The sequence below is a fragment of the Oncorhynchus keta genome, chromosome 1 (assembly GCF_023373465.1).
Source record: "Oncorhynchus keta strain PuntledgeMale-10-30-2019 chromosome 1, Oket_V2, whole genome shotgun sequence".
Lineage (NCBI taxonomy): Eukaryota > Metazoa > Chordata > Actinopteri > Salmoniformes > Salmonidae > Oncorhynchus > Oncorhynchus keta.
This window is the reverse complement of record NC_068421.1, coordinates 25,453,938-25,476,657: the sequence shown is the minus strand read 5'-3', so window position 1 is coordinate 25,476,657 and position 22,720 is coordinate 25,453,938. Positions and strand designations below refer to the sequence as shown.

Genomic DNA, 22,720 nt, shown 5'->3' with positions numbered 1-22,720 from the left:
GTTAAACAATTTAAAGGCAATGCTACCAAATACTATTTGAGTGTATGTAAACTTCTGACCCACTGGGAATGTGATGAAAGAAATAAAAGCTGAAAAAATAATTCTCTAAACTATTATTCTGACATTTCACATTCTTAAAATAAAGTGGTGCTCCTAACTGACCTAAAACAGAGAATTTGTCAGGAATTGTGAAAAACTGAGTTTAAATGTATTTGGCTAAGGTGTATGTAAATTTCAGACTTAAACTGTACATCATGATTCACTCCCACAGTCCCAGAGAGAACAATGACATTGAAAATCCCCCAGTCTACAGGGGCTTCATGGCAGCTCCCCTCCCTCTTCAGAATGGGTCTGGACAGACATGGTGACCTGTGTGTGAATTTAGAGGGACAGCATTGATCACTGTAATGCCAACCGACCAAAAGTATGCTGTGTTCCAAGGGAGAAGAGACCAGACGATATTGATTTCTCAGGTCTCTTCCATTCAAATGCATATATCTTTCAATATAGGTATGTTTTAAATGAGAACACCAAATATCACATTTCAGGACAAATTTTCAAAACTAATAATACTCTATCAAAATGTACACATAAATGTACTTTTTCACCTATATATTTTCACTGTGCAATACCCTTCTCCGTACCTCTTTCTGTAGTCCCCCAGAGAAAGGCTTTACACTGAGCTACATCCTGTTGACTTGACCTTGCTCTGCCCAACCCCAAAATTGCACACTGATCGATAAACAAAACCCAATGAATTGAAAATAGAACATAATAGGCCATGTAACTTTATTGGCATTTCACCTCTCTTACATCTAGGGAGGATCTCTTAGTCATCCACTTCTTTTTACATTCAACAAACTGCAGAGTAAATCAGCAAACAGTAATGTTCAGTGAATGGTGTCCAGTAGCTGTCATAAGGCATGCTACAATGAGGGTTGTCACTAGTATCCATAGCCACAAAGTCATAATTATGGCTAAACCCCGCCCATTTCTACAATTTCTTAACATTTTATTTTAAACCTAACCCTAATCACACTGCTAACCTTATCCCTAACCTTAAAGTAAGACCAAAAGGCTTTTTTATTTTGTCATATGTGACTTTGTGGCTGTGGAATCTGACTTTGTGGCTATGGAAGCTAGTGGAAACCCTACATGAGGGTCTTTCTCATGTTGGACTGAGGCATTGAGAGTCACTGGGTTGCATTCACACATATAGATCTAACATCTTTGCCGGCAGCGAGTGAGAGGCACTGCATTGATAGATCGGTTTCAGTCCGAGAGTCCATTCACTGGTTGCAGTTCACAGTAGAGTGATCTTCACTCAGATACTCACAGGGTTAAAGCTGTCGGTCATTGACTGCTAAGGTGTTGGTGGTAAGATGCTCATCATCCTATACAAACTGTGGTATAAAACTAACCTTCTCAATTTGAAACATGAAAAGTATGTCTGAAAAATTTAAATGCTTAACATATGACTGTGTATGTACAATTAGAAAAGCTGCGAAAAACTACAAACTGATAACACTATTTAATTGAGCTACACACTGGATGGAATATAAACATCTGGTAAAACAGGGGGTTATCTCTGGAGTATGGGTGGGCCGTACAGACAGTGTGTGATTGGCAGGTTTCAGCCAGCAGGTTCCAGCAGGGGGACATGTGCGTTCCCAGTGAGCAGTTGGGGGCAATGTGGGTAGTCCGGTGGGGGACGGTCTGAGGGATCAGAGGGGTCAGGCAGGGCCGGAACAAGGGGTCTCTCTAGGCTGAAAGACAACAAAAAAAAGTCACCAATGCGCCTCTGCTAGAGGCTGTGGGTCTTAAGCTTCTAGTCACCACTGTGCCCAAACTGCCCATGCCATCCTGAGTGCCAGTCCCTCACAGCTCACTTAGCTGCTTTCTCTAACTGGGCGTGACAGGTTTTTTTATTTTATTTGGGGGGCTGTGCCATCCGATCAAAGTCTCAGGCTGTTCCCTCTCCTCAACCCAAATATCTCCTGCAGCGAGCAGAGCCTTTTTCTACACTACTGGAGAGGGGCGATGAGTGCAGCTTTGAAGATTACGGTTATTATCATCATCATCATCATCACTGCCGCAGGAAAATAAAAGACAATCCATGAGATATCGTTTTATATGGCTGGTCACTTGATCCTTCAGGCATTTTGTGCTCACTGAAGCTTTCGGTGTAAAGAGACTGGTGACAGTCCCTGTTAAATAGCCCAATGCTCTGTTCTCTCTAGCTTCTCTGATAAAACACTTGAAAACACACAGCTACCAATACAGAACAGCAACACAGTGTACATTAAATACAGGGATTATATCCTCACTTTACACTGGTTGGGTTGTGTTCTTTAGGATTTGTATCTGTAATCTGGGTACATGTAGGGCACTAAACAATACAATGGTTTCATAATGCCAGTATGAGGAGACATTTGATAAAGGGGTCAAAAAGGCACAAAGTAATACATGTACTGAATAGTTTTATTTTTAAAAGACTCTAGAAAGATATTCAGTAACAAGAAGAAATGTTAACGAGTTTTACGATGCAGCCATCAGTTCATGGCAAATTAAAGGCTCCAATACTGCCACTCAGTGGCAGAGAAGAGAATTCTGATTAAGTAATAGAGTAGTGTATTTTACCTGGGCAGTAGTAAATCACATCCTAAACCTTTCTTGGCTGTAACTACTCATCCTCTTCTTCCTGCTGAGAAAATAAAACTGAGTAATGACAACGTTGATGACAAAGTAAAGCAAGACAACAGAAGAGAGGAGAACCAAGACTTCCCACTCAGTCCTATCAATATAAGAATATAAGAGCAGACCGTAGTTTAAATCCATATTAGTTTCTTTAAAAAAAGAGCACAGATGACTCATCTTATAGTGCTAGTTTATTAAAAGAGAGCAGCCAGAAAAAAGCTTTCCTCTTCAGTTAAATGTTCTCTCAGCTGTGCTTGATTACAGCTGAACAAGATTACTGAGTGGAGAAACTGATTTCATTCAGATAAGGCAATTTGTCTTTGCATCAAAGAACACTGGTGAGAACATCCGCGTGTTTGCTGGTTGATATACTACCTCTGCTTCCTCTGTCACTTCTTCTTCTTCTTCCTCCTTGGCATAGCAAAAAAAAAACAATTGTGAAGGGATGAGTCCACCATAGGGGAAAAGGAAAAAGTAGAGTGTATAGTTGGGTTAAAAGGGAGTTAAACCATCCAGGGGAGGCATCAATAAAACAGGTAGCAGAGAGAAGACTGGGAAGACACTAGGAACACTAGGAATATCACCATTACTTAGGCCAATGGACCAATTAGCCACAGGGATAGTGCACCATTCCCTTAACTGCTACTGAAGTAGTAAGATTAGTGTGGGCCTTTAAGCAAGGCCCTCTATGAGGTGGTATCATATGACGTGAAACTGCAAGGCACTGCATACTTCACAAATCATCAGACTACATTCACTCCGAGGTGCATCTGTTGGGTTGAGCATGGTGTTGCAATTAACTACATTTCTACAAATGTAAAAAGCCTTTACCCTATATGCTACACTTAAAACAGGGGGTGACGTGCAATTAATTGGTCCTGTGACCAATTCAGTCACTGTTTTTAATGACTAAGTTTTACAGAAAACTTGCTTGTGGATATAGTGCTTGCTGTGTATTCAAGATTTGATGAATGATGTCCACAGTAACACATTATTTAAAGCAGTGTAGTTTGGTGCAACGTATCGGACACTGCCAAGATCTTGTTGTGGGGGAGCATTGAACAATAACAAACAGTCCATTAATCTTCTGCTGTGCTTGTCCTGTCCACACTCAGTCTCAAGACTCTCCTCGCAAAGTGAAGCCATGCCAATGGCTATTTAAACATCCTGGTTGTCATGGAGTAGAGGTCAAGTCACTAGGGATCCCTATGCAACACTGTAAGATCCAATTCACAAGCATGTCTATGTGTCAGACTTGTACTCGTGTGCGCAGAGGCAGATCTGGACACCAAACGATGAATGTCACCTGTTATGAAACATCCACTGGCACAATGCTGCAGAATCCTCAAGCCTCCAGGTAAACCAACGGGTAATGACCTCATCCCAGTCACACAGCATCAAAACCACAACCAGAGTCCAGAGAGAGCTCAATAATTTCCTCAAATTAAAGACAGCATACCACAGGAGGGATGCTGGCAGCCTTGAAGAATAAGAGGGTAGAGAGCTCTTCACAAACCAACCCACACTAAATCCACATATGAAGGAGTAGGGTCATGCATAAGATCCATTAACTCCACGTCAGGGGCCACACCATGCAATGGGCTTGGAGCACAGCCAGAATATACCTCTTACCTCTGGGGCTTCTTCTTCCTAAGGTAGGGGATATCAGGGGTTTTGAGCATTTCAATGTCAAAGAGGAAACGAACGCAAGAGATACAACAGCCAATATTTGAGATAAGCGAATCTGCATGTCACTAAGGAGACTACAAGAGGGAGGAAAACCCTGTGTTACTTAATGTTCCCATTATTATTACCATAAGTAAACCGAATGATGGTGTGGGCGATGTTGTGTCTGCCATGCTGCACACCATCAGTTATCTGTACCACAGAGACCACCACCCATGCAGCAGAGAGAGAGACAGAGAGAGGGTCTTTCTAATCTAAGATCCACAGAAGACACCACAAATTACAACCAGAGGAAACTATTTCATCCTCACTGACTGACTCTTCTTGCTCCTGCAATGAAAGTATAGGAGGTGGTGGAGGAGAGCAAGAAAGTATAGGAGGAGAGCAAGAAGGTATAGGAGGAGAGCAAGATGGTATTGGAGGAGGTGGAGGAGAGCAAGAAGGTATAGGAGGAGGTGGAAGAGAGCAAGAAGGTATAGGAGGAGGTGGAAGAGAGCAAGAAGGTATAGGAGGAGGTGGAAGAGAGCAAGAAGGTATAGGAGGAGGTGGAGGAGAGCAAGAAGGTATAGGAGGAGGTGGAAGAGAGCAAGAAGGTATAGGAGGAGGTGGAAGAGAGCAAGAAGGTATAGGAGGAGGTGGAAGAGAGCAAGAAGGTATAGGAGGAGGTGGAAGAGAGCAAGAAGGTATAGGAGGAGGTGGAAGAGAGCAAGAAGGTATAGGAGGAGGTGGAAGAGAGCAAGAAGGTATAGGAGGAGGTGGAAGAGAGCAAGAAGGTATAGGAGGAGGTGGAAGAGAGCAAGAAGGTATAGGAGGAGGTGGAAGAGAGCAAGAAGGTATAGGAGGAGGTGGAAGAGAGCAAGAGAGCAAGAAGGTATAGGAGGAGGTGGAGAGAGCAAGAAGGTATAGGAGGAGGTGGAGGAGAGCAAGAAGGTATAGGAGGAGGTGGAAGAGAGAAAGAAAGTATAGGAGGTGGTAGGTGGAGAGAAAGAAATAGGAGGAGGTGGAAGAGAGCAAGAAGGTATAGGAGGAGGTGGAAGAGAGAAAGAAGGTATAGGAGGAGGTGGAAGAGAGAAAGAAAGTATAGGAGGAGGTAGAGGAGAGAAAGAAAGTATAGGAGGAGGTAGAGGAGAGAAAGAAAGTATAGGAGGAGGTATAGGAGGTGGAGGAGAGCAAGAAAGGGGAGAAAGAATAAGAGCAGAGAGAGCAAAAGCAGTGAAGCTTGTGTGGAAGAGAAGAGAGGGCAGGCAGGGGCAGTAAGGAATGTTGGAGAGGCTCTGTGTGAGTGAGTGAGTGAGTGAGTGAGTGAGTGAGTGAGTGAGTGAGTGAGTGAAATTCTAAAATCAGGATGAGTGACAGTGCTGGGTTTCTCTATCATGGTCTGTGTTCTGATGGCTACCAGAGTTACCATGTTGCTCATCCAACTATGTGATTGAGATATCATTATCTGGCATGAGACAGAGGGCTAAAGAAATATAGTAAAGGGATACAGTCTGTTCAGATGCCATAGGTGAGATAGGGTCTGTTCCATCTACACAAAAAGTAGTGAAGGAGGAAATTGAAGGAATGCTGAATAAACTGTGCAAGATGTGGAATCAAGAAAAGCAGCATTGATAGAATGGTGAAGAGGTAGAGGGGGGACGAGTGTAGTTGGGAAAAAAAACACTTATCAATCTACCTCAAGCTGTCGCAGCTCTTCTTCATCCTAGATAGGATGAGATTGAGTGTCAGTGGTGTGGATGGTCTGGTCAGAGGTGACACCAGAAGCATGAGCGATAGGAAAAGGCTTAAACATGTTATCTACAGGGATAGTTCAGGCTGACAGAAAGGAAGCAGCTACCGGACTAGGGAAGAAATGAGGAGGAGGAAGGCTAAGAGAGAGGGGAGAAAGAGAGGTTCAGAGGGAGTGAACATGGACTACTGATGAGGGAACGAACGGCAGATAGATCACAAGACAAGCTCTTCCGTCCTACAACACAAAGCCTTCTGATCTCTGCCAGACAAACCCACACAGCTCATGACTAAGGGAACAACCACAGAAATTCACAGCCGCAGACGCCCAGTTACCTCCGACCCCAAATCCTCTTTTCCCTGGAAAACCAAACCAAGAGATGGGGGAAAAGGGCAAAGGTGAGAGAGGTCAATGTGAGGAGAAGGTACAAGGAGTTGCTGGCAGAGGAGACCCTCTTGCAGATAGCTTTTCATGCATGATTCAACATGGAGCCCTAAAATATTTTGTTAAACTTAATTATCTTTATTGGATTTATTTAGACTTACAATATTTTTACTGTGTCTGGTGTTAACTACTTATACAATATATATTTCAATGTAGACACAGTAGCAGCTAAAGGAGCAAGCCATATTTCAAAATCAAATTATCAAACTATCTTATCAAATGACAGATACAGCGCCTTCGGAAAGCATTCAGCTCACTTGACTTTTTCCACATTTGGTTAGGTTACAGCCTTATGCTAAAATGGATTAAATGTTTTTTTCCCCTCACAATACCCCATAATGACAAAGCAAAAACAGGTTCCTGCTAATTTATAAGAAACAAAGCACTGAAATAACACATTTACATAAGTATTCAAACCCTTTACTCAGTACTTTGTTGAAGTACCTTTGGCAGCGATTACAGCCTTGGGTCTTCTTGGGTATGACACTACAAGCTTGGCACACCTGTATTTGGGGAGTTTCTCCCATTCTTCTCTGCAGATTCTCTCAAGCTCTGTCAGGTTGGACGGGGAGCGTTGCTGTACAGCTATTTTCAGGTCTCTCCAGAGATGTTTCGATCAGGTTCAAGTCCGGGCTCTGGCTGGGCTACTCAAGGACATTCAGACTTTTCCTGAAGCCACTCTTGCATTGTCTTGGCTATGTGCTTAGGGTTGTTGTGCTGTTGGAAGGTGAACCTATGCCCCAGTCTGAGGTCCGGAGCACTCTGTAGCAAATTTTCATCAAGGATCTCTCTGTACTTTGCTCCTTTCATCTTTGTCTCGATTCTGAGTAGTCTTTCAGTCCTTGCCGCTGAAAAACATCCCCCACAGCATGATGCTGCCACCACCATGCTTCACTGTAGCAATAGTGCCAGGTTTCCTCCAGTGTTATTATATATTATATTATTATTAGATGTGACGCTTGCCATTCAGGCCAAAGAGTTCAATCTTGGTTTCATCAGACCAGAGAATCTAGTTTCTCATGGCCTGAGAGTCTTTAGGTCCCTGATTGGTGGAGTGCTGCTGAGATGGTTGTCCAACTGGAAGGTTCTCCCATCTCCACAGAGGAACTCCAGAGCTCTGTCAGAGTTACCATTGGGTTCTTGGTCACCTCCCCGACCAAGGCCCTTCTCCCCTGATTGCTCAGTTGGCCGGTTGGCCAGCTCTAGGAAGAGTCTTGGTGGTTCCAAACTTCTTCCACTTAAGAATTATGGAGGCCACTGTGTTCTTGGGGACCTTCAATGCTGCAGACGTTTTTTGCACCCTTCCCCAGATCTGTGCCACGACACAATCCTGTCTCGGTGCTGTACGGGCAATTCCTTCAACCTCATGGCTTGGTTTTTGCTCTGACATGCAGTGTCAACTGTGCGACCATATATTAGACAGGTGTGTGCCTTTTCAAATCATGTCCAATCAATTGAATTTACCACAGGTGGACTCCAAGTTGTAGAAACATCTCAAGGATGATCAATGGAAACAGGATGCACCTGAGCTCAATTTCGAGTCTCATAGCAAAGGGTGTGAATAGTTATGTAAATAAGATATTTAAGTTTTTGTATTTTTAATACATTCGCAAACATTTCTAAAAACCTGTTTTCAATTTGCCATTATGGGGTATTGTGTGTAGATTTTAGATGTGTTTTTAATGTAATCCACTTTAAAATAAGGCTGTAAGGTAACAAAATGTGAAAACAGTCAAGGGGTCTAAATACTTTCTGAAGGCACTGTATGAATGTTGATGACTAGGGTATCTAATGATTATATCTCTAAGGTGGCATGCCATAGAAGAGATCAGTAGTGTTCTAAAACTGTGTCAAGGATTAAGATGAAATGCATCCAAACATACAGAAATCCCTCCATTGGAGACCTGAGGAAAATGAGAACGACAAAAGTGGTTCTGAGTTGCAAGTCATGGTATTACGAAGGAAGAGGGGTTTCAAGCATTCAATACTGCACAAGAAAAGCTACAACAAAGAAGAATATGTGAGGTTAGTAGTCTGGACAATCAGACACAGACCACAATCACAAGGATGCAAACAAACCACACATTAAAACTGAACACCCAAGGCCCAGGGGCACAGAAATTGAGAAAACATTATATAATGAATTTGATTTAAGGACTGAACACTACAGCTATAGAACATGGAACACAATTCAAAGTAGATCTACCTCGGCCTCCCGAGTGGCGCAGTGGTCTAAGGCAATGATCAGTTCTAGAGAATGTCACTACAGATCCGGATTCGATCCCGGGTTGTGTTGCATCCGACCGCGACCGGGAGACCCATAAGGCGGCACATAATTGGCCCAGCGTCGTCCAGGTTAGGGGAGGGTTTGGCCGGCTGGGATGACCTTGTCCCATTGCGCTCTAGCGACTCCTGGTGGCGGCCAGGTGCATGCACACTGGCTTCGGTCGCCAGCTGTATGGTGATTCCTCCGACACATTGGTGCGGCTGGCTTCCGGGTTGAGTGAGAAGCATGTCAAGAAGCAGTGCAGCTTGGCGGGGTCTTGTTTCGGAGGACGCATGCCTATTGACCTTCGCCTCTCCAGAGTCCGCTATGGAGTTGCAGCGATGGGACAAGACTGTAACTACCAATTTAATATCACGAAGTTGGGGAGAAAAAGGGGTAAAAAAAACAACATTCAAAAATAAGTAGTTCTACCTCAGAAACCGGCTGATCATCTTCTCCCTAAAACAACGAATAGCAATGATTAGCTTCGGATCAACTCACTAGCTTTCACCAGGTTACTGTAACTAAGACATAGAGATTTTAACAAATTGACTATTACTACATTCCAATAACATCACAAGTGCTTTGATATCTATTGACACATTGCACATAAGTCTGTTGGATATATTCAGTTGAACAGAGTTAACTCTGTAATTAACAACAGTGCCCTGGGTAACACTAACACGTCTCGGTTTACTCTGCGTTTGTTTGTTTGTACCACAGCATTTTGTATTCAACACCACCATTAGCTAGCTTCTGTGCACTTCTGAGCCCAACAGAACACAACAGTGGAATGAGACATTAAAACAATGTGATATTTGACCTTTGCTGATCAGTCAGGCTTTTTTTTGCCTTCCTTTAACCTTTACCATTCTCAATACAGCTTTCAAGTCACAATAAAAGCATTTATTAATGAATTAAGCTACTGGTGAGTTGTGGAACTTTGCAAATGTATATAGCATGTTATTAAGCATGTATGATGTAATCATATTTTGATACAATGGCTAGCAGACATAGCTGTGCCTGGGCATTGGAAGAGAAACTTCATAGTACTGATAATCAGTGACTATGGCCAGGAAAATATAGACCTAAGATCTTTATGTCCCTTTTAGACGTACATGTATATGCTTTGTTTAGAATAGTTGGATGACTAAAATATCTACAAGTTAATCATTTACTTCATTCCAGAATATTAGAGAGCTCAATAAAGGCACAATGTAGTATGGAACCGTGTGTCAGGTCTATGAGATCCAGGCTAAGATTGTTTCTTAGCGGGGCAGATGGCACAATGCAGCGAGCAGTGGCTGTTGTTATTAATGACAATATCAGGAATTACTCCGGTGGACACAGTGTCGCCTGTTACCTTAGCCTCTTCATCCTCTGCTTCCTCCTGTTTAGAATAAGAGAGACAAACAGTGAGACTGGGACATGACTCCCAAATTTCTATTTGATTTCAATACTTTTCAGAAATGTAAAAGCAATTTACCTGGGCTTCTTCCTCCTTCACGGGGGCCTTCTGGCAGAAAAAGGAGAAAGTAGAAAAGATTGTCAAGTGTCAGGATTATTAGAATGATAGCATGACCTCAAGGAGGCATATAGGAAACAGAGAACCTCTCCTCAAACATGAATGAGATACTTCTACATTGGAGGTCATGCAACTTGAACAGATCACGCACATTGAACAACATGGTGGGATTTCCAGAGGACCCCCAACAACACACACACCTCGACATGGATGGACAGCGGAACGACACATACACACCTCGACATGGATGGACAGCGGAACGACACATACACACCTCAACATGGATGGACAGCGGAACGACACATACACACCTCGACATGGATGGACAGCGGAACGACACATACACACCTCGACATGGATGGACAGTGGAACAACACACACACACCTCGACATGGATGGACAGCGGAACGACACACACACACCTCGACATGGATGGACAGCGGAACGACACATACACACCTCGACATGGATGGACAGTGGAACGACACATACACACCTCGACATGGATGGACAGCGGAACGACACATACACACCTCGACATGGATGGACAGTGGAACAACACACACACACCTCGACATGGATGGACAGCGGAACGACACATACACACCTAGACATGGATGGACAGCGGAACGACACACACACACCTCGACATGGATGGACAGCGGAACGACACATACACACCTCGACATGGATGGACAGTGGAACAACACATACACACCTAGACATGGATGGACAGCGGAACGACACATACACACCTCGACATGGATGGACAGTGGAACAACACACACACACCTCGACATGGATGGACAGCGGAACGACACATACACACCTAGACATGGATGGACATGGATGGATGCACAGCGGAACGACACATACACACCTCGACATGGATGGACAGCGGAACGACACACACACACCTCGACATGGATGGACAGCACCACATACACACCTCGACATGGATGGACAGTGGAACAACACATACACACCTAGACATGGATGGACAGCGGAACGACACATACACACCTCGACATGGATGGACAGTGGAACAACACACACACACCTCGACATGGATGGACAGTGGAACGACACATACACACCTAGACATGGATGGACAGCGGAACGACACATACACACCTAGACATGGATGGACAGTGGAACGACACATACACACCTAGACATGGATGGACAGTGGAACGACACATACACACCTAGACATGGATGGACAGCGGAACGACACATACACACCTAGACATGGATGGACAGTGGAACGACACATACACACCTAGACATGGATGGACAGCGGAACGACACACACACACCTCGACATGGATGGACAGCGGAACGACACATACACACCTCGACATGGATGGACAGCGGAACGACACACACACACCTCGACATGGATGGACAGCGGAACGACACACACACACCTCGACATGGATGGACAGCGGAACGACACATACACACCTCGACATGGATGGACAGCGGAACGACACACACACACCTCGACATGGATGGACAGCGGAACGACACACACACACCTCGACATGGATGGACACATACACACCTCGACATGGATGGACAGCGGAACGACACACACACACCTCGACATGGATGGACAGTGGAACGACACATACACACCTAGACATGGATGGACAGCGGAACAACACACACACACCTCGACATGGATGGACAGCGGAACGACACATACACACCTCGACATGGATGGACAGCGGAACGACACATACACACCTAGACATGGATGGACAGTGGAACAACACACACACACCTCGACATGGATGGACAGCGGACACATACACACCTCGACATGGATGGACAGCGGAACGACACATACACACCTAGACATGGATGGACAGCGGAACGACACATACACACCTCGACATGGATGGACAGCGGAACGACACACACACACCTCGACATGGATGGACAGCGGAACGACACACACACACCTGGGATGGACAGCGGAACGACACATACACACCTAGACATGGATGGACAGCGGAACGACACATACACACCTCGACATGGATGGACAGCGGAACGACACATACACACCTAGACATGGATGGACAGCGGAACGACACATATACACCTCGACATGGATGGACAGCGGAACGACACACACACACCTCGACATGGATGGACAGCGGAACAACACATACACACCTCGACATGGATGGACAGCGGAACAACACATACACACCTCGACATGGATGGACAGCGGAACGACACATATACACCTCGACATGGATGGACAGCGGAACGACACACACACACCTCGACATGGATGGACAGCGGAACAACACATACACACCTCGACATGGATGGACAGCGGAACAACACATACACACCTCGACATGGATGGACAGCGGAACAACACATACACACCTCGACATGGATGGACAGCGGAACGACACACACACCTAGACATGGATGGACAGCGGAACGACACATACACACCTAGACATGGATGGACAGCGGAACGACACATACACACCTCGACATGGATGGACAGCGGAACGACACATACACACCTCGACATGGATGGACAGCGGAACGACACATACACACCTCGACATGGATGGACAGCGGAACGACACACACACACCTCGACATGGATGGACAGCGGAACGACACATACACACCTCGACATGGATGGACAGCGGAACGACACATACACACCTCGACATGGATGGACAGCGGAACGACACATACACACCTAGACATGGATGGACAGCGGAACGACACATACACACCTAGACATGGATGGACAGCGGAACAACACACACACACCTCGACATGGATGGACAGCGGAACGACACATACACACCTCGACATGGATGGACAGCGGAACAACACATATACACCTCGACATGGATGGACAGCGGAACGACACACACACACATCGACATGGATGGACAGCGGAACAACACATACACACCTCGACATGGATGGACAGCGGAACAACACATACACACCTCGACATGGATGGACAGCGGAACGACACATATACACCTCGACATGGATGGACAGCGGAACGACACACACACACCTCGACATGGATGGACAGCGGAACAACACATACACACCTCGACATGGATGGACAGCGGAACAACACATACACACCTCGACATGGATGGACAGCGGAACAACACATACACACCTCGACATGGATGGACAGCGGAACGACACACACACCTAGACATGGATGGACAGCGGAACGACACATACACACCTAGACATGGATGGACAGCGGAACGACACATACACCTCGACATGGATGGACAGCGGAACGACACATATACACCTCGACATGGATGGACAGCGGAACGACACACACACACCTACATGGATGGACAGCCAACACATACACACCTCGACATGGATGGACAGCGGAACAACACATACACACCTCGACATGGATGGACAGCGGAACGACACATCGACATGGATGGACAGTGGAACGACACATACACACCTAGACATGGATGGACAGCGGAACGACACATACACACCTCGACATGGATGGACAGCGGAACGACACATACACACCTAGACATGGATGGACAGCGGAACGACACATACACACCTCGACATGGATGGACAGCGGAACGACACATACACACCTCGACATGGATGGACAGCGGAACGACACATACACACCTAGACATGGATGGACAGCGGAACGACACATACACACCTAGACATGGATGGACAGCGGAACGACACATACACACCTCGACATGGATGGACAGCGGAACGACACATACACACCTCGACATGGATGGACAGCGGAACGACACATACACACCTCGACATGGATGGACAGCGGAACGACACATACACACCTCGACATGGATGGACAGCGGAACGACACATACACACCTCGACATGGATGGACAGCGGAACGACACATACACACCTCGACATGGATGGACAGCGGAACGACACATACACACCTAGACATGGATGGACAGCGGAACGACACATACACACCTAGACATGGATGGACAGCGGAACGACACATACACACCTCGACATGGATGGACAGCGGAACGACACATACACACCTCGACATGGATGGACAGCGGAACGACACATACACACCTCGACATGGATGGACAGCGGAACGACACATACACACCTAGACATGGATGGACAGCGGAACGACACATACACACCTAGACATGGATGGACAGCGGAACGACACATACACACCTCGACATGGATGGACAGCGGAACGACACATACACACCTCGACATGGATGGACAGCGGAACGACACATACACACCTAGACATGGATGGACAGCGGAACGACACATACACACCTAGACATGGATGGACAGCGGAACGACACATACACACCTAGACATGGATGGACAGCGGAACGACACATACACACCTAGACATGGATGGACAGCGGAACGACACATACACACCTCGACATGGATGGACAGCGGAACGACACATACACACCTCGACATGGATGGACAGCGGAACGACACATATACACCTAGACATGGATGGACAGCGGAACGACACATATACACCTAGACATGGATGGACAGCGGAACGACACATATACACCTAGACATGGATGGACAGCGGAACGACACATATACACCTAGACAGTTGTAGAACAAAGGACATATCAAAGAAAATCAAGACCAACGATTATATAGTCATTGAGACGACATTACAGTTAACTTCTACAGAACAGAGAAGTGGTTGAACATCCAACAGATCTAAGGAACAAACAGAACAGTCAACAGTCAATAGAAACAGTTATAGAACAGTCAATTGAAACAGTTATGGGACAGGCAATATAACAGAATACAGGTGGGTTAGTATGGTCCAGAGTTGAGGAGGAGATGAGAACAACAGCAGCTCGAGGGAAACAAAACCCTGAGGTCGAGAAAAAGACAACGTTAAAGAGATGGAGAGAGGAGACATCACAGGAGGACACAGCATGGGATTCTGGGAGACAATTACAGTGTTCTCTAAGGATTCCTCTGTGTCTTCGACTGCCTCCTTCTCCTCTGCCACCTTCTCTTCTGCTGCTTCCTCTCCTGTTTCTCCTCCCACCTCTGCTTCCACCTCCTCTGTGTGTTCATCTCCATTGCACTCCTCCATCGGAACCTCTATTTTCTAGAGTGAAAACAACAATGTGTCATCAAGGGGGAAAAAACAATGTGTTAGAATAATAATGACACAGCAGCTGTCATGGGCACACATCAAACACCAAGAGGGGAGCAGCCCTACTGCTGGAGTCACATGTTCAAAGACATCACAGAGTAAGGCCTCAGCATCAGCAGCTCCTCTGAGTAAACGAAAATGCATGAATAAATTAAGGGCAATTACATATGGTTGCAAGGTGATGAATAGCATCATAGTGGTGCTGCGGAGATAAATTAGAGGTTTTCAATTATGTATTCTGTAGCGAAAAAGACTGCATATTATCACACTGCCGGGAGCCAGCCAACAGGACAGGTGTCCAGTCAACAGTATCAATAAAAAAACTGTCATTCCAACATTGCAACTTAAATGGAAAATAAACCAGCCTGGTACTCTGGAGAGCAGCGAAAACAGAGGGCTTCTGAACTCTTTTCCCAGAAATACCCATGAAGCTGGTCCAGTAAAATTAACTCAATTTGCACCCTTCTGGAAACAGCATCCTCTAAAAGCCTGTGGGATTTGTTATAAGACGATCACAGGTTCAGCTGGGCAATCATTTCTCTGCTGTCCCTTGCCACCTTTTTGGTAAAAATATACAAATCATTTCTCTGTGATGCTCATGCACCAGGTCAATCTCTACGGTTTGGCAGCATCCCAAAGTGAGTTGAGAAGTTAAAGATTTTTCTTAATATATCTACGTATAAATGTTCAGATACTTTTTTACAACAGCATCAGCATGTACTTCTATAAGAATAGTCTAGTCCTATTATACAAATAATGAATTAGAAAAATAATTAAGTGATTCCCAATCATCTGCTTTCTATTGAGTATAAATCCTATATAATATCATAGAATTATTATAAATACTTTATATGCTTTGCAAAAACTACAGATGCAATATAAACACAATGAAACACTATAAAAACTGAGAAATGAACACATGTTAATTCATGAGAGACAGGTACACTGTTTTTAAACCAACTCTAAATTACCACTCATCCATGCAATGAGTGAATTAGCAACATTACTGATTACTTGGGGCGGCAGGTAGCCTAGTTAGTGGTTAGAGCGTTGGGCCAGTAACCAAAAGGTTACTATATCGAATCCCAGAGATGACAAGGTAAAAAATCTGTCGTTCTGCCCCTGAACAAGGCAGTTAAACCACTGTTCCTAGGCCGTCATTGTAAATAAGAATTTGTTCTTAACTGGCTTGCCTAGTTAAATAAAAAATAAAACTTGGTAATCATCCATGGAAAATTAAACCAACAAGATTTAACTGTGTAACTGGAAAATTAATCCAACAGGAGTTAACTGGAGAAATGGTTAAGGTTATGCTGGATGGGACGAAACCAGGGGAGAAATGGTTAAGGTTATGCTGGATGGGACGAAACCAGGGGAGAAATGGTTAAGGTTATGCTGGATGGGACGAAACCAGGGGAGAAATGGTTAAGGTTATGCTGGATGGGACGAAACCAGGGGAGAAATGGTTAAGGTTATGCTGGATGGGACGAAACCAGTGGAGAAATGGTTAAGGTTATGCTGGATGGGAGGAAACCAGTGGAGAAATGGTTAAATGCTGGATGGGACAGGGAGAAATGGTTAAGGTTATGCTGGATGGGACGAAACCAGGGAGAAATGGTTAAGGTTATGCTGGATGGGACGAAACCAGGGGAGAAATGGTTAAGGTTATGCTGGATGGGACGAAACCAGGGGAGAAATGGTTAAGGTTATGCTGGATGGGACAAACCAGGGGAGAAATGGTTAAGGTTATGCTGGATGGGAGGAAACCAGTGGAGAAATGGTTAAGGTTATGCTGGATGGGAGGAAACCAGTGGAGAAATGGTTAAGGTTATGCTGGATGGGAGGAAACCAGTGGAGAAATGGTTAAGGTTATGCTGGATGGGAGGAAACCAAGGGAGAAATGGTTAAGGTTATGCTGGATGGGAGGAAACCAAGGGAGAATGGTAAAGGTGAGACAGGGACTGAGGGATAAGAGAAAGACATTACTAGTGTGTCATCATCAATGTTCTCCTCCTCAGCTTCAAGGTTCTCTTCATCCTCAGCATCATCAGTTCCATTTACAATGGTTCCATTCTCAACAGGCCCATTTTCAAGGAGATATGCCTCTTTCGCTTCCTGCACCAAGGAAAATTGGCAGGTTGTTTAACAAATTTGCAACATGCTCAACTACGTTAGCCTACATGTCACATCGTATCCCTCTCACACAATTAATCTCACTAACTCCTATTTGCTCTCCAAACAAATATGTTATGTGGCGTGCACTCAGACACGTCTCAACCTGAGCGAAAACAAATTAGGAGGACAATACATGCCTGAGCATTTCAGATAAACAAACATTAAAACAGCCTGTCTCTGACAGCAACAATATTGGGGCGAGTTTATTTGCATTATAAAATCCCTGGAGTGGAAAACACATTTTGTGTTTGAATTCTATAGCTAAAAAGCTATATAAACACAATTTATATTTTAGAAAATTAAGTGAAAGTTGAATTCCAACCTTGGAACCTGGAGGAGGTGGCAGACCCAGGAAGGCATATACCGCATTGTCTTCTTTGGCGTCAAAGAATGTCTCGTAGTCCTATGGTAAAAGGCAAATTAGACATTTCTGTTTAGTCTCCAATCGTTCTCTCAGCATTTGAATGGACACTTCTCCCCACCTTTACCTGAACCATTCAGTAGGGAGTAGGCTTATTGGTCACCACACCTTCTATATTATCTTGTTCTGCTCACCCCACAGTAGCTCTCTTCGTTGAATATCTGAGGGGGTAGAGGGATCCCGTTGGTGGGCTTTTTCTCCACAGGGACATTTTCCCTCATCCACATGCGGTTGTCCTCATTGCAGGCAATGTCCAATGGAGCGTAGTCCACTTTCAGGGCCTCCAGGAACCCAAGCACATCCTGTTGCTTCTTTTTGATCTGGACCATCACACAGGTGTACAGACAGACAACAAACACAGTATAGATAGGCTTCTTCTTCATGAGATCATGTTTGGCAGATTTTTTTTCTATCACTAGGTTGGGGAGAGCAGAGTAGAAGGCTAATACATTAATGAAAGCTTTTAACTTTTTGTTTTATAGTTTGACAAAGAATCTATTCACATATCATACACTAAATGCAGTTGACGACGGAAGTTTAAATACACTTAGGTTGGCGTCATTAAAACTCGTTTTTCAACCACTCCACAAATGTATTGTTAGCGAACTATTGTTTCGGCCAGTCGGTTAGGACATCTACTTCGCGCATGACATGTCATTTTTCCAACAATTGTTTACAGACAGATTATTTCACTGTATCACAATTCCAGTGGGTCAGAAGTTGACTGTGCCTTTAAACAGCTTGGAAAATTCCAGAAAATTATGTCATGGCTTTAGAAGCTTCTGATTGACTCAAATTATGTCAATTAGTCTATTGGAGGTGTACCTGTGGATGTATTTCATGGCCTACCTTCAAACTCATGCCTCTTTGCTTGACATCATGGGAAAATCAAAAGAACTCAGCCAAGACCTCAGAAAAAAAATTGTAGACCATAAGTCTGGTTCATCCTTGGGAGCAATTTCCAAATGCCTGAAAATACCACCTTCATCTGTACAAACCATAGTACGCAAGTATAAACACCATGGGACCATGCAACCGCCATACCACTCAGGAAGGAGGTGCGTTCTGTCTCCTAGAGATGAACGTACTTTGGTGCAAAAAGTGCAAATCAATACCAGAACAACAGCAAAGGACTTGGAGGAGGAAACAGGTACAAAAGTATCTATATCCACAGTAAAATGAGTCCTATATTGACATAACCTGAAAGGCCACTCAGCAAGGAAGAAGCCACTGCTCCACAACCACCATAAAAAGCCAGACTACGGTTTGCAACTGCACATGAGGACAAACATTGTACTTTTTGGAGAAATGTCCTCTGGTCTGATGAAACAAAAATGGAACTGTTTGGCCATAATGACCATCGTTATGTTTGGAGGAAAAAGGGGGAAGCTTGCAAGCTGAAGAACACCATCCCAACTGTGAAGCACGGGGGTGGCAACATCATGTTGTGGGGGTGCTTTGCGGCAGGAGGGACTGGTGCACTTCACAAAATAGATGGCATTATGAGGGAGGAAAATTATGTGGATATATTGAAGCAACATCTCAAGACATCAGTCAGGAAGTTAAAGCTTGGTCGCAAATGGGTCTTCCAAATGGACAATGACCCCAAGCATACTTTCAAAGTTGTGGCAAAATGGCTTAAGGACAACAAAGTCAAGGTATTGGAGTGGCCATCACAAAGCCCTGACCTCAATGCTATAGACATTTTGGGGGCAGAACTGAAAAAGTGGGTGCGAGCATAATAACCTGACTCAGTTACACCAGCTCTGTCAGGAGGAATGGACTGGAATTCACCCAACTTATTGTGGGAAGCTTGTGGAAGGCTACCCGAAACATTTGACCTAAGTTAAACAATTTAAAGGCAATGCTACCAAATACTAATTGAGTGTATGTAAACTTCTGACCCACTGAGAATGTGATGAAATAAAAGCTGAAACAAATCATACTCTCTACTATTATTATGATATTTCACATTCTTAAAATAAAGAGGTGACCCTAACTGACCTAAGACAGGGAATTTGTACTTGGATTAAATGTAAGGAATTGTGCAAAACTGAGTTTAAATGAACTTGGCTATGCTGTATGTAAATGTCTGACTTCAACTGTATACAAATGTATGTGTACACCCCCTTCAAATTAGTGAATTTGGCCATTTTAGCCACACCTGTTGTTGACAGGTGTATAAAATCGAGCACACCGCCATGCAATCTCCATATGTAACAGTATAATTTTACGTCCGTCCCCTCGCCCATACCCGGGCGCGAACCAGGGACCCTCTGCACACATCAACAACAGTCACCCTCGAAGCATCGTTACCCATCGCTCCACAAAAGCCGCGGCCCTTGCAGAGCAAGGGGAACTACTACTTCAAGGTCTCAGAGCAAGTGACGTAACCGATTGAAACGCTATTTAGCGCACACCGCTAACTAAGCTAGCCGTTTCACATCCGTTACACTCACCCCCCTTTTGACCTTCCTCCTTTTTCCGCAGCAACCAGTAATCCGGGTCAACAGCATCAATGTAACAGTATAATTTTTAAACCGTCCCCTCGCCCATACCCGGGCGCGAACCAGGGACCTTCTGCACACATCAACAACAGTCACCCTCGAAGCATCGTTACCCATCGCTCCACAAAAGCCGCGGCCCTTGCAGAGCAAGGGGAACTACTACTTCAAGGTCTCAGAGCAAGTGACGTAACCGATTGAAACGCTATTTAGCGCACACCGCTAACTAAGCTAGCCGTTTCACATCCGTTACACATAGACAAACATTAGCAGTAGAATGGCCTTATTGAAGAGCTCAGTGACCTCCAATGTGTCACCGTCATAGGATGCCACCTTTCCAACAAGTTAGTTTGTCAAATTTCTGCCGTGATAGAGCTGCCCAGGTTTACTGTAAGTGCTGTCATTGTGAAGTGGAAACATCTAGGAGCAACAAGGGCTCCTCAGCGAAGTGGTAGGCCACACAAGCTCACAAAAATGGCCTGTCCTCGGTTGCAACACTCACTACCGAGTTCCAAACTGTCTCTGCAAGCAGCGTCAGCACAATAACGGTTTCGTCGGGAACTTCATTAAATGGGTTTCCGTGGCTGAGCAGCTGCACACAAGCCTAAGATCATCATGTGCAATGTCAAGCATCGGCTGGAGTGGTGTAAAGCTCGCCGCCATTGGATTTGGGAACACATTCTATGGAGTGATGAATTACGCTTCACCATCTGACAGTCCTAGGGATGAATCTGGGTTTGGCAGATGCCAGGAGAACGCTACCTGCCCCAAATCATAGTGCCAACTGTAACGTTTGATGGAGGAGGAATAATGGTCTGGGGCTGTGAAGGAGAAATCGTAACGCTACACCATACAATGACATTCTGGATGATTCTGTGCTTCCAATTTTGTGGTAACAGTTTGAGGAAGGCCCATTCCTGTTTTAGCATGACAATACCCTCGTGGACAAAGCAAGGTCCATACAGAAAAGGTTTGTCGAAATCTGTGCAGAAGAACTTGACTGGCCTGCACAGACCCCTCACTAATGCTGTTGTGGCTGAATGGAAGCAAGTCCCAGTTGCAATGTTCCAACATCTAGTGGAAAGCCTTCCCAGAAAAGTGAAGGCTGTTATAGAAACAAAGGGGGGACCAACTCTATGTTAATGCCCATGATTTTGGAATGAGATGTTCGACAAGCAGGTGTCCACACACTTTTGGTCATGTAGTGTACATTTCCTTTGATATTGTAGATTAGGTTTGAGGTAATCCAAATATATTCCAGAAGGTTCTGCAAGTGAGTGCATGGTGATTCATCTTCAACAGATTGCTGTTGCAGGTTAGGAATATGATCTCAGCGACGGTAGAGATATATATGGAACTCGGGTAGTCCTAGTGCTCCTAAAATGAGAAGTTAGACGCAAATAACGGTACTAAAAATTGACAAACTGCTAAATTGCCTAGGCCTATAATAACTTCAAGCGATTTGAATCTGTTTGCCAGTCACATAAACGCATGAATTAAGAGCTGAACAATAGTCGTGGTAAACCGGCCACAAAGTTAATAGCATTTAAAAACAAAGACTCGGGTAAGTGCTTACCGCTGTCGATCCTGATGAAGAAGCTAGAAATACTTTTATAACCATTTTGTTACAATGTGTTCTGTAGAATGAGGTACTAACGTAGGTTATTAAAAATAAAGGCTGCCTCCCCTAATAGTAGAGCACACCCAAGCCACACACACCACTGAGGCTATTTTTGTCCCCAAACTCTCCATCACCGCAGGATTGGTGGGCCAGGTTTTAGGGGTGCAGCGCTGACCGAGTGATTGGCAACTTCAGCTGTCTGTCGGCATGGGGACCACAAAGTTAGTTCGCAGCTACATGCATAGTGCATATATGGACAGAAATAGCCACTGCCCAATAGAGCAACTAGTGAAACAAAACCAAGAGTTAAAGCGGCAGGTGAAATGTATGCTGTTGGACCATGATTATCTATAAGCCTATGAGTCATTTTTGTAGATCTACATTGTGCATGTTTATTTTAGGCTAATGTATCGTTTTTTTATTGTATAATATCC

General features: G+C 44.8%; 2 protein-coding genes across 52 annotated transcripts; both read right to left on the bottom strand.

The window, feature by feature from the left end:
* Positions 1-772: 772 nt before the first annotated feature.
* LOC118400102 (adapter SH3BGRL-like) lies at positions 773-22,432 on the bottom strand. 50 transcript variants are annotated; one of them, XM_035796711.2, is made up of 13 exons: positions 22,242-22,432; positions 18,296-18,481; positions 18,063-18,143; positions 17,552-17,680; positions 15,362-15,517; positions 10,309-10,335; positions 10,186-10,212; positions 9,255-9,281; positions 6,059-6,085; positions 4,330-4,347; positions 3,073-3,108; positions 2,641-2,704; positions 773-1,766 (listed from the first exon to the last, which is right to left on the bottom strand). In XM_035796711.2, the coding sequence occupies exons 1-12, from the start codon at positions 22,284-22,286 to the stop codon at positions 2,684-2,686; spliced, it is 780 nt and encodes a 259-aa protein (XP_035652604.1). In that variant the 5' UTR covers positions 22,287-22,432; the 3' UTR covers positions 773-1,766; positions 2,641-2,683. The 50 variants fall into 50 exon arrangements, with proteins under 50 accessions (XP_035652604.1, XP_035652690.1, XP_035652514.1 ...); XM_035796797.2 differs by having other exon boundaries at positions 2,641-2,701; positions 10,309-10,338; positions 22,242-22,430; XM_035796621.2 differs by having other exon boundaries at positions 10,309-10,338; positions 22,242-22,429.
* On the bottom strand, positions 4,354-6,051 carry LOC127930081 (uncharacterized). Of its 2 annotated transcripts, none has more exons than XM_052519206.1 (3): positions 5,384-6,051; positions 4,959-5,228; positions 4,354-4,928 (listed from the first exon to the last, which is right to left on the bottom strand). In XM_052519206.1, exons 1-3 carry the CDS (start codon positions 5,822-5,824, stop codon positions 4,680-4,682), a joined length of 960 nt encoding a protein of 319 aa, XP_052375166.1. In that variant the 5' UTR covers positions 5,825-6,051; the 3' UTR covers positions 4,354-4,679. The 2 variants fall into 2 exon arrangements, with proteins under 2 accessions (XP_052375166.1, XP_052375177.1); XM_052519217.1 differs by having other exon boundaries at positions 4,989-5,228.
* Positions 22,433-22,720: the final 288 nt, after the last annotated feature.